Genomic DNA, 13,336 nt, shown 5'->3' with positions numbered 1-13,336 from the left:
AGGATACGATTTGCTTTGTTTTTTTTTTTTTTTTTTCAGCAACGGCCCATTGCTGGCTTATGTTCAACTTGGTGTCCAGCAGGACTCCTAGGCCCTTTTCTGCAAGGCTGCTTTCTAGCTGGATGGTCGCCAGCATGTCCTGGTGCCTGGGGTTGTTCCTCCCCAGGAGCAGGACTTTGCACTTCTTGTTGAACTTCATGAATTTCCTGCCAGCCCATTCCTCCAGCCTGTTGAGGTCCCTCTGGATGGCGGCAGGACCTTCTGATGGATCAGCCACTCCTCCTGGTTTTGTGTCATCTGAAAACTTACTGGGGTACATTCACCATCCATAATCATTAATGAAGATGTTAAATAGTACTGGGCCCAGTATCGACCCCTGGGGTACACTGCTAGTTACTGGCCTCCAAGCAGACTTCATGTCACTAATCACCACCCTCTGGGCCTGGCCACTCAGGCAGTTTTCAGTTCACCTCCCTTTGTCCTCATCCAGCCCGTACATCAACAGCTTGTCTATGGGGATCGTATGGGAGACAGTATCGATGGCCTTAGTGAATTCCACATAGACAATACTCACTGCTCTCCCCTCATCTTCCAGGCCAGTCATTTGTTTGAAGAAGTTTATCAAGTTGGTCAAACATGAGCAAATTTAATGTCAACCTTAAATTTACCTGCCTCTGCTGAAAAGTAATGTCAGTGAATTTCCTTTAGCAAATAGATGCAGGGAAGATATATCAGAGCTTCTGCTCTGTTCTCAATCTTGTGTCATTTTGGTTCATTTTCTTTGTGTTGCATTATGGAGAAAATCTTTTCTGTGGGGTTTTTTTGTGGGTTTGTTTTTTTTTTAAGAACCACCACCAGCCTACCTTTATGCAAGGTTATACCAAGGCTGAGTCCAAGTCTGGGAGCCCCTAGTGCCTAGCTAATAAAAACTGCATATGCAGAGAGCTTGCAGATTAAGGTCTTCTGTTTTCAACCTTTTCTAAATGTTCTTGTAATGAAATTTTCCCTGACAGTGTTGTACTGATCTGTTGTCAATACCTCTAAAATGCAGTAGCTTCAGCATTAAAAATACTCAACTTCTGGCAAGATGTGCTCAGTTAATTGGTTTATTGGTAAAAGGCAAATAACATTACTTGCACAGAAAAGAGCAAGTATAGCTTTGGAAAGCAAAGTCACCGTAATTTAAGTCACAGATCTTTTTCGAAGTGAGTACTTAGAGGAAGCCATATTCCTATCCTATCTGACGCCATTAGTTTCTTTGCATCTCGTGTACTGACTGAACTCCTTAGTTTTGTGTTAACAGCAGTGCTTCAACACAGTGAACAACCAGCCTACTCATTATTTTTACAGAAGTTACTGTCTTACTAATAGGCAAAGTTGCAATTTCAAGATCAGTTTAACAATTAAATATGCTCTGGGGCAGTAGCTGACAGATATTTTGTTTGACTAACAGTATTCTGGAAATAAGAACTACTGACTAAACACATGCTTGATGTAAATGAATAGGATATCACATTTTGTGTTTATATACCACAGTACTTTTTCAATACCAGCTGCCAGTTTGCTGGAACTGTAGCCATCCTGCTGTTACTGCTTGATGCAAAATGTGTATCCCATTTTAGTGTGATGTTACTGGCTGCAGGTAGTTGGTTCATTCTGGAAATGCAATTGTCTATGTGCACTTTTAAATAAACCTTACAGACAGCTGTCTTGGTTCAGCATTTTGAATTGCCTTGAAATCTGAATAGCTAATCCATCTGTTGTAATTGGGAAAGGAAACACGTTCCCAGTTTATATCAGTTTCCAGTCTATTCCCATTACTGCTGTTTTTTTCAAAAATATTTTACTTTTAACATATGCACAGGCTTTGTGCTCCACCTACTGGCTGATTATCACTGATTATTTTATAAAAGCTCTTTAAATTATTCATCACTGTTGTTGATGCAGAGCAAAAAAAGCAGTGTAGTGCCAGAAACAGGAGAGAAATGTGAGCACTTGATAAACAGACAGGGCAAAGTGTTAAGAATTTCGTATGGCTTTCTACATCAGAATAAAACTGTGAAAAGTAGTGGTCACTGTAACCATGTAGACCTGTAATCCAGTATTGCCATTTCTGGTAATGGACCACAGGATTGTGCTGAATTTGCAAGGCCTCAGGACGGATGCTTGCCAAGCTTGGTCTCTCTGAACTCTTCTTGACCTGCCTGCAGCTTTGTTTTGCTTGGTTTAGCTGTAAAAGCAATTTCTCTAATTGACCAGGTGTCTGTGGCTAATTTATTTTGCCTTTGTTTATCTTTTTATAGTATGACGGTCATTTTATGTAGATAGCAGTAACAAGCAGTTATTCTCTGTAGACAATGAGGTATTTATGACTCTGACATAATGATGTAATCTAGGGAAATAAAGGCCTGGTACGATCGCAGAGGCCTTGAGAACTGGAGGCGCAGGATGCGGCATAGAGGAGTACAGGCAGGGGATGATAAAAGGTGGGGCGCAGGCTGGTACTGGAGACCCTACAGCTATAAACAGCTCACCGCTAGTCGGTTAAAGAAATGCAGACCTAGATCTGACAAAACTGGCTTTAGGGGTAACAAAGAAAACAAAACAATAGTATGTAATATATGTAAAAGGCACCACGTATGAAATATTTGGAGGTTCTCTGGAGCTGCAGATTAATGAAGAAAGAATGAAGGTGTAAAAGCGTGTTAGCAAATATAAAAATGACTCCAAGTGGATCCTGAAGTGAGGAAGAAGAAAGCATTAACATGAACATCATTTTGCTCCTGGTGAAGGGACTCCAGATGCTGACAGCTCACCATTACGCCCCAGCACAACCACAATGAAACTACCAGCCTTGGGATGCAGAAGAGCAATGGAAGCATGAGCATCAGGAAAATGGGTAGAAACCCGATATGTGAATAACAGTTCAAACTGTTTTATCACTATTATTGAGGCTTTCTCCATTTAGAAGTATTCTAACTATATTATTATTTTTTGGTAGCAATTATATCTGGATTAATAATAATTAGACTCTTTAAGATTTTAATTATGCTAACAAAAAAATTCATGGCTTTATATAAGGTGTGCTTATTTTTTTACTATAAACAAGATTTGGCCTGTAACAACTGGTAGATAGGGCTGGCAGCCCTCCTGTGAACCTTTGGGTCATTTTGGAGGACAGCCCTGTGTGAGCCCTCATGGCATTCTAAGGGTCAGTCCTTCTGAAGCCCTTACAGCAATTTGGGGCTGTCCTTTTGAATTCAGCATATGATAATCAAAGAAGATGAGGGAATAGAGTTAATATGTGTTCCTATGGTCCTAGTATGTATCTCACTCAAAGTAAAAAAATTATTTATTAGCAACGCCTGCAGATCTTTTTAAGGATATAAAATCAGTTTCCTGTTTGCACATGAAGGGATTCTCAGTGTGACACCACATTGTAGCCTTTTCTTGCTGTAGTCATTAAGTACACGGATAGCCTCCTACCTCAGTTTTAAAATTACTGTGCACTGGTTTGCAAATGTCGTATGGCAATGGATGAATAATATCGACTCAGTAGCAAAAGGTTCATTTCATAGCATTCCATATGCACTGTATATATTCATTTTTTTTATTTTCATCCAAGGTAGTAGTAAGCATTTAGTCCACCTGGGAATGTAGCATCCATCACTTCACTGTGAAGATAATTTAATAAAATTAACCAGGAAATAGTTCCACCATCTAGTCATACTGGTTTTAACATAAAAATACCTTCCACATAATATCTGTATATGTGAAACTGCTAAATATTTTAAGTTTCATATTCCACATTCACTATAAACATTTTGGCAGCCGTTTCAAAAATTGCTGCACTGCTGGGTTGTTTATAGTAGACAGAAAAACTGGGTTAAAAAAACACCAGTCAGGAAATTCTTCTGCTAACTCTCTATCTTAAAGCCATAGTCTTTTGCCAATGTTACGTCTGTGATACAAACCTAAGCTGGTGGCTTAAGGAGAGTGGATGAACAAACATTTGCTTTAACTATTTTTCTGCAAGATTTCAATGTGCATTTGTAAAATTATTTATTTTACATAATGCAGCCTGGTGTCATAATTTACATTCTGTGAGGTCAAGAAGTTAATGATGCAGGCTTCACTGAATATCTTTAATGCATTTCCTTACATTTAAAATAAGATCCTTTTTCTCCCTCATGTCTTAATCCAAACCAAATAGTGATCATGATGAGCTGCGGTGAAAGAGGTCTCTTGCATCAGCATTTGGACTTGCCGGTTTCCAGCTGTATGGAACAAGAATATTTTTTTATGCCAGTTATTAAGAATATGGAAGAGTGCAGCTAAATCATACTCCAAAATTGTTTAGTAAATAAATAAATAAAGGCTCTGTCAGAATTTACTCTTTCCTTTTTGGACTTATACTCTGGAATTGCTCCAGGTGCAAAGCTGTAGAATTTCCCACATGTCTGAATTTAATAACTAAAGGCCTTCTTGAGCAGCTTCTAGAAATACTAAAGGGATCAAGGAGAATGTGTTTAAATACTTACTAGGAAAAGCCAGTCTGTTTCCTCTGTTGGGATTTTCCTATTTGTTTTGTCAGGATGAAGATGTAAAAATATTGTGCATTTCTGTATCAGATTTTAACGCAAGTGAAATATAGGAGTACTGAAAGTTGACTGTGAACTCTAATTTTAGTTTTTGAATTCTAACTTCTAGATTGTATGAACAATTAAAGTTCCTGTGAAATTTTAACCAAATTGCAGTACAATATTCTACGTGGATAGAGTTCTCTGCAGATTTTTTCTGGTTTTGGATAGCTGCTTATCTGGCTTCACCTCATGCTTCAAGTGAAGCCATTCCTGCTTGCTGACAAACTAAAGTTTGCAAATAAAACTTGCGGTGTTGGGATCATATTTTAATTCAATTGTTTCTCTTTGCATAGGTCTGTCTTCTGTCTTGTCCTTCAGTTTGAAGCTGTAGAATCTTATAACTTCATATCTAGAAGTGTAACCTTGAATTGTAGAAATTCACCTGAAGTTTTGAAAGTTTAACTAGTTAGTGTCATTTGCAATAATTAGGTTGTTAAAATAAAATGTAGGCTACTGTCTGTATACATTACAGTTGTAGTCTCAGCAGTTCTTATGATCCAAGCCAATTGTCAGTGATACTGTTGCTGGGAGATCTGGAGCTTTCTGAGGGCAAAGTACTTCCAAAGTAGAAGTTGTAATTGTGTATGTTGTTTACTGCTGTTCTAACTTCTGACCTTGAAGTACATTACTCCAATAATACATTAGAGTGCTGTCTATGTACACTAGCAAAAACAGTGGATCCTTTTGCACATTTTGTCTCTTTTCGTATGCTCCACCACTGTCTTTCTTGAGCTTAACTTTGGCAATATTGGAGGTGTAGTATTGAAGAAAGGAAGATCAGTTGTAATACAACTTCCAGTTTCCCCTGTTTTCCTATTTTTTACTGTTGTGCAATTTAAGCTTTTAGACTTTCTAAAATTAAAAATACCTCTTTCAAATTATTTTTCTGTTTGTTTTCACATCAGTCAGCACTTTGAAGGGATACTAGGAAGGGTCAAGTTGAATAGTTTAGTTTGAACTTTTTCCCTGAGAAGAAAAGGGAAGAATAAATAAAATAGCTTGAGTTAAGGAGTAGCTCTGTTAAGTAGCAGCTTTGCTCCATTAAGCAAGAAGGTCTATGAAGTGACTGTAAGTGATTAAAGTTATGGGAAGGTATCTTATTATGACGAGAGAAACAAATAACATCTGGCTAAACATTTGTATACCTTTCTTTCCACTAAGGCTGGCTAGGAGTGGTACCCTACCTAGTGCACTAGTGATCCGTCAGATCACATTTCTAACACACAGAGAACTTTAAAGATGGGAAGCTTCCAGTTGTAGTGATCCTTGCATGACAGACTTCAGAAGTTTTACTTGAAGAGTTATATATTTAAGTATTATTTTGCCTACATAGGCACTGTGCCAATAATTTTATCAGTAGAGGGTATATTTCACTCAAGGAGCTAATTTAAGTTTGTCGGCAAAAGTTTATGATTTTGTCAGCAGGAATAAAAATTCCACATAGCTTCATCAAGCTTGTGCCTACCAAAGGAAAGTTTTGTGATGATAGTTGTTTTCAATTAGCCTGATTTGCATTCCACCCAGTAGAAGGATACGTTTAACATATTTGATATTAACAACTGATTCTGTCAATCAGAGTTTTACGTTACTGTTTTATTCCATTTTGTGCTATTAATCTCATTGTCTTTCAGGAAGCTTTTCAACAACTAGAAATTGATACTAACTGTTGCATATTTATAAGTAAAAGCTGTAGTTCCTTTGTGTTATTTCTGAATAACAACTTTTAAACTATTTCCCCGACAGCTCATGAAAGGCACACACTCAGAGCATTTGCAGTTCACCTTCCTGTTGATCTGCCCACTGTAATACATTTATGTGGTAATATAAAGACACTGGTGAAAGTCACATTGGTGACAAGAACTGGTTGAGTCTGCATGTTAATTCACATATAAGAAAGAAGCAAATCTTTGGTTGAGGCTAAAAAATAAAAAGATTGTGATGTGTCTCTTCTTCACCACCTACTGTCCCATTTATGTTCAGATGAACCATAAGAATCCAGCTGTGCTGAAGTTTATAGCATTTAATTTATGGACAAGCAAGCTGTTGTACTAAAATTGCAAATTGATAAGCAAGCAAGTCACTAATGTTTTGGTAAATGCAATTAGAAAACATAGGAATAATCTACTTTTGCTTCTTAAATACAGAGCCTTTGAAGAAAAACAGAAGCAAGAAGAAGAAAAAGAACAAAGACTTAGAGAACAAGTTCTGCAACAGAGGAAAATTAAACTTCAGGAAGTAACTGATAAGTTCCAGCGTGCTCATCTGCCTTTTTCTCAGCACAAGCAAATAGGTTTGTAAATTAAAATTTAACCATTGTTCACAATACAAGTGTTTTTCTATTAATAAAATATAATTGAGGCAAGCAGAACAATTAACTCAAATTAATTTTATTCATTAGTATAAGCAAAACATAACTGACAAGAAGCTCGGATCTGGTACAGCAAAAGTGGGTGGAGAGAATTTTAAAAGCTAACTTTTTTTTTCCTAAAAATTGTACTGTGAGATATTTCATTATATTCTGGTCATAGTAAGTGCATCACCTCCTTGAGATATTGAGGCTTCCTGGCTTTTTCCCACTTTTTTCACTGCAGTGTGCTTATTACTTACAATACTGTGCTTTCACAGCTGGGTGTGAAGTGCTACAACGCCACTGGAAGTTCCTCGGATAGTATAATGATCCCCTGTTTGAACCCCTGAATATAAATATTCAAGAATGTGCAGTTTGTTTATGATTGAGTAAACGCAGTCCTAGCATATATGAATGTATTACATAACTTTTACTGAATTAGTCAGCTTTTTAAGCTGTTCTCTTGCTGCTGGGAAGTAATGATCACTTCAGCTCAGTTCCTGCTTTCTTGGAATCAGTGCAGATTGGCAGGGGTTTTTAACGGCATCATCCAAGTCTGATTTCCAGTGAACTTTCCAGCGTTGAAACTCTTAAGATATGGTATATTACTTAGGTATTCTTTAACCGATTTACTCTCCCAACTGCAGTTGTGCCAACTGTGAGGTAATGTCTCTGACTTCAAGATCAAATGTCAGATTAAAATAACAAAATAGAACAGTACTGGTTTAGGACTTCTTCATAGCTCTACTGACAGCCCAGACTGTGTAGCAATATAATGAATCACAATTTTTTTTTCCTGGTTTTCCTTTATAGCAATTCTGCCTCTGCCACTTTCTACTCTACTTTTGGTAACTTGAGAGGCAATACCCTGTGCCTGTCTGGACTCTTTCTTTCTCCACTGGTTTGATTAGTAAGTCACAATTTGGCCTCTATAAATCTGCAAACCATAACTTTGGCTTAGTGCATGAGCAGAATAATGATGTAAAAACATTTTAACCACCTTCTTTTTCAACAGTGCAGTCTAAAATAGCAAAACTGTTGAATACATGTGGTACTGTAAACATTTAAATAGACTGGAATTTTGTTTCAGAGAAACTAGAGATGCTCCGACATGTCTAATGATGCTAAACCACTCAGTTTGTTGTAACAGTCTGGATTTAGGCTTCAAAACTTAAGAAACTTAACCAAACCATTTATGGTAAAATATTCCAATTTTTAAAATATTTATTCCATTTTGTTTTTTTACTCTAATCCCTCTAGTCCAGACAAAAGCAGCTTTACACTTAGAAGCGGCTCTTGAACAAATTAAAGGATCAGTTTTAACACTCGGACTGTGCTTGCCCAGCAGAAACAAAACCAACTTCAGGTAAGCATTTCTGTTTACCAGCCCCGTGGTTCTTGCTAATTCTCATGCTGCAGAAACCTGTGGTTTCCTCTGTCTTAATTTTGTCTCACCCTGACCACAGTACCCAGCTACACTAGGTACTCCAATTTTTTTTTTTTTCAGGTGGCAAATACAAATTATTTAATGTACCACATTACTGACATTACACATCATCATCAGTAGAGTTGGGCTCTCTAGATACTACAAAGCCTTCTTGTTATTTGAAGTATGGAAATATGTGACAGCATCAGCATATAGTTACCCTCTGTATAAGCCAACCATATGGAAAAATAAAGGCCATTTTCCTTGTGGGGTTTTTTAAAAAAAACCCCTCCATATTCCATTTCTGCAAATGACCAAACTGTTGGCTGACATTTTCCATATTAATTCAGCCTGAGGCAGTCACCCAACAACCCAATCACAAAAGTCTGACTATTTATAAATAACAGAAGAGAAGGTTTAAAATGGAAAGTGTCGGATAGTTTCAGATAGTGCTACCAGCACCACCTGTAGATACATATGGTATAGCTATCCTGCACTTGCCAGGTATCTATTGATGACATATACTTTTGAAAAGGAACATGTTTAAAAGTCTACAGTTGATGCATAGAAATAAGCCAAACTAATAAGTTATTTGCTTGCATCAAGAACCACAGATGATGCTTCATCCTCATCAGCGTCTAGAAACGATTCTTTCCATCAGAAGCAGATTTCAGCAATGGCTGGCTGGGTTAAATCAATACAAGAGAGCAGTACAACAAACATGCATGGTAACCAACTTATCTTCCAGAAAAAATTGAAAGAAGTGCAGCAACTCCTGCATCTCAGCAACTTGGAGGTATGATATTTGCATGTGATGCATTAAATGATGCTTTGTGAATGTAATAGAAAGTTTCTTGAATGTGATAAAAATGAAAGGTCTGTTAAGCACACCTTACCAAGTAGACAATACCTGAGGGCACACTGTACTATGCCTTACCAGTAGATTATTTATAGTAAAATTATACCTTTTTTTTCAGTAAGAAATAAGAGATCTTTACAAATGTTTGTAAGAATATTTTCACAAATTCTTCAATTATATCTGTCATGTTGTCTTTCTGTGAGTGTAAGATTTGTATATCAGACTTCTTGGCTCTGAAGTAGCTAGCCATTAGTCCATTACAGGAGTCTTGTGCTAGCTCCAAACATAAATTGGCGATTTGCAATTTGCACTTAAGTTTCTACTTTGCTGGTTGCTACAGCTCAGCACAAAATGCTGTAGCAGTAAAATTATGGTAGGTCAGATGTTGGGAGTTTTTTTGTTTCTTTTTTTTTTTTTTTTTCCCAAAGTGTGGTGATTTCTTACGAATTGACTTCAGGTCTCTTGAGATCCTTTTTTCTCATCCTTGGAATAGATGCAGGTGTTCCAGTAACATGCCTTTCTGCCTAAACTATTTTTTGGACACAAAATCAGTTTCAAAAGTCACAATGAAAAGCAAGCTCCAAAGAGATGTCTTATAACTGCACTTTTGAGTGTGATTTTAGATCTGTCAGCGTTTTTCTTTGATTTTGGAAATATTGTCTTTAATGGTACACTTTTGGGAACAAGAGGACATAATTTTGGGCTCATTCTTTTATTTCTGTAATATTATCTACTGGTATCTGGACTCATGGTGTCTGAAATGACCTTGACTCTGTGAAGCACCATCCTTTTATACTGGTGATGGCTAGAGGTAGGGGATCATTGGTGGCAGTAGAGCAAGGGCTTTTCCTCTTAATACATGTGTATGGGTAACTTTTGAAAGACTGTATACAGTTCAGATATATTTCAGGTTCTTTGATATTGATGTTTTCAGGCCCATTCATCTCTGTCTTTGTACCTCCTTTGTTCTGACGGGTATTCATGAGAATCTTGAGCAGCTGATAGCTAGCACAGAAAATCTCACTCAACTGGAGTAAATTTCAAAGAGGTTGAGGAGACAGAAAGTACAGTTTGTACTGGCAAGATTGATGTTTAGTGTTCAGTCTTATTTCCAAGCATAAAAGAAGGAAGAGTAAATGGCTATTTATAGAAGACAGCTCATAAAGTGAATTCTAGATACGGACTTTCAAGCAAAATACAAAAAGGTCTAAGTTTTGGGTTTTTTTTAATACCACATTGTGTGTTTCATCGGTATAATGTCTGCAAATCCCTCTCTAAATGATGATGCTGAATTTGGCAGTAGCTGCATCAGGACATCTTAGAATTAGGAAAAAAAAAAGCAATATTTTTGAGAAAAATGTATAAAAGGATTCTTCTTAATATATTGTAAGATAACTATATTGTAGTGTATTTTATCAAACACAATTGTCACATTCTAATTTAATTCTAGGGAAAAACTGATGTGAGTCATGAATAATTTTTACTTATAGTTTTTCCTAAATATTGTCCTCAGCTTTGGATACTGAATGTAATACAGGAATTTGTGTTTACAAATTAATGTATTTGTGAAAATGTTTTGGTCCTGTAAAAAAAATTTTTTTTTTTTTTTCCAGAATGTATTTTTCTGCTGCCACTAGGGGTTGCTCAGCTTCTTGCTTCTGACAAATAGTTTCAAATGATAAATATTTATACTTCAAACATTTTTACTTTCTTTTGTGAAATTACATGCTTTGGACTCTGATTAGAAAAATAGTCAAGAAAGCTCTTGTCACTGTTCTAAGACCTGAGTTTTGGAAGTTTTATACTTGGATTGTGCTGGCCTGCATGTACATTGTGACTTCCTGTTATGTGAAACAGTATTTATAATACTCTTACTAATAAAATTTATAATAATTATTTAAAATACTCTTACTGACATGAATAGGCTTCAGTAGTCTTGTTACTGTGTGTTGTCCAAAGTCATTTCAACAGTGATGGTCTTTCTGAAACTACTGCCAAAGTATTTCACTGCGCCCATGCTTTGCAGTCTAAGCATCCATTGAGATCCTTTGACCTCTCTTTGTTTCTGTTTTTACAGGCCCAGCAGGATTGTAAAGATTCCTAAAATTCTTTTATTTCCTACAGGGTAATAAAGTTCTATGTAGACCCTTACCAATAGATTTGGTGTTCCCTGGTTTCCATCCCTAAAAATTTGTGTATTTTCAGCAGTAAGCCAATGTTCTCAGTGACTTTTCTAGCATTCTCCAAAAATATTTCACTTAAAATATTGAGAGCAGTAGATTTTATTTTGTCCAACAGTTACATATGAGCCACTACATCAAATTATTATTTGTTATATGTCCATAAGTGTGTTTCATTTTGAAAAAATAATTATTGCTAACTTCGTTCACAATCAAAGGTTTTGTTGCACAGCCTTTTCCTAGTTTTGTTGCAGGCATAAATAAAATCTTTAAGGTGAGCTGCTAGCATGGTCTTTAGCTAAAGCTGCATGTAGCTTTTCACCAAAAGACATTACTCACAAGTGCTTATCATTTTTTTCCAAATGTTAACTGTTTATGTTGAAATTTTCCATTTCTTACACTTGCTTTGAACTGAATAATTTAGAAAATTTCCATTAAAATGGCTTAACTGTGTCAAGAAATAGTATTATTCATATATCTTTTGTCTTTTTGTTTTTGCCACCTCTTTCAATTTGTGGTCATGCAAAATTGTTCTGGTCAGCACAATATGTTTATGCTCTTTGAGAAAAATAGATCATGCTTGAATTAAGTTGTTTGACTGACGTAACATTTTACCTCTATTGTTTCACTTTTTAAACAAAATACTTGGAAGTATGAGCTAATTCACAGACAAAATAGGTATAGATTATGACATGGAGATTGTGTTTTCCTCTTCCTTCCTTTAGTCTGGGGAAGAGGAGACTGAGGGGAGACCTCATTGCTCTCTACAACTGCCTGAAAGGAGATTGTAGGGAGGCGGGTGTTGGTCTCTTCTCCCAAGTAACTAGTGATAGGACAAGAGGAAATGGCCTCAAGTTGCGGCAGGGGAAGTTTAGGTTGGATATTAGGAAACACTTCTTTACTGAAAGAGTGATCAGGCACTGGAACAGGCTGCCCAGGGAAGTGGTGGAGTCACCATCCCTGGAAGTGTTCAAAGAATGTGTAGACATGGCGCTTCAGGACATGGTTTAGTAGGCATGGTGGTGTTAGGTTGACAATTGGACTTGATGATCTTGGAGGTCTTTTCCAACCTTAAAGATTCTATGATATGACTGTAATTGGGTTATTCAAGTGGTATCTGTGAAATCCAAATATAAATCTTTTTCTGATTGATTTGAAGCAGGAATTTTACCTTGTCTCTCTTTTTTTTTTTCCCAAGCATACCATTCCCCTTGGCAAAAAATGCTTCTTTACTGAAACAGGGTCTGGAACACAGGTATCATTTCTCAGAAACTGCTACCCAAACCATGAGGTCAGAGAGTTATTATTGTATTATCTCAGATACAATAAAATTGTATATCCTGTTGTACTCTGTGTGTTTATATATGTTACATATATGATTAAGTCTCTGAGAACTAATGATGAATATTTCCTAAGTGATATTACACTGAATGAAAGCAGCAGAAGCGTCAAACACATAGGTATGGACATGGTATTACTTGCATGAGTGAGTTGCCCTGTATGACTGTTAGCTGTTTGTGTTACTATGCTTTTGAGGTTGGACTGCTCCTGTGAAATTGTTTCAGGTAACTGGAAAAACTGAATTCATTTTCAAATGCATTTGTAGTATGACTGGAATGAGTTAAACAAAGGTTCCTTCTGCAAGGTGTATTGTATCATTCTAACTCTTCAGAGGCATAGGCAAGACCAGCGTGGAAAAAAGGAGTGCCCGTGTACAATCTCTCCCAAGTGTCAAGAACTTGTAGAATGCTCAGGGCTAGTTGGTGGGAAAACAGACTCTTAAGGGGAGGGTTAGGACAAAATGGCATTGGAACTGAGGTCTGACTTGATTTGAAGAGACCATTCAGAGACTTGAAATAGGTTTCTGTGGTCACTTCACAC

At 36.7% G+C, this 13,336-nt stretch overlaps 1 protein-coding gene across 1 annotated transcript in view; it reads left to right on the top strand.

Moving 5' to 3' along the window:
* The window catches only part of CEP126 (centrosomal protein 126), a 35,181-nt gene that overhangs the window by 2,895 nt on the left and 18,950 nt on the right, over window positions 1-13,336 (top strand). The window contains exons 3-5 of the mRNA XM_086760364.1: window positions 6,788-6,933; window positions 8,251-8,356; window positions 9,023-9,212. Coding sequence (XP_086616490.1) covers window positions 6,788-6,933; window positions 8,251-8,356; window positions 9,023-9,212 — 442 coding nt within the window. The remainder of the gene's footprint in view (window positions 1-6,787; window positions 6,934-8,250; window positions 8,357-9,022; window positions 9,213-13,336) is intronic.

The sequence above is a fragment of the Chlamydotis macqueenii genome, chromosome 1 (genome assembly GCF_036417535.1).
Source record: "Chlamydotis macqueenii isolate bChlMac1 chromosome 1, bChlMac1.mat, whole genome shotgun sequence".
Lineage (NCBI taxonomy): Eukaryota > Metazoa > Chordata > Aves > Otidiformes > Otididae > Chlamydotis > Chlamydotis macqueenii.
This window is presented reverse-complemented; position numbering and strand designations above follow the sequence as displayed.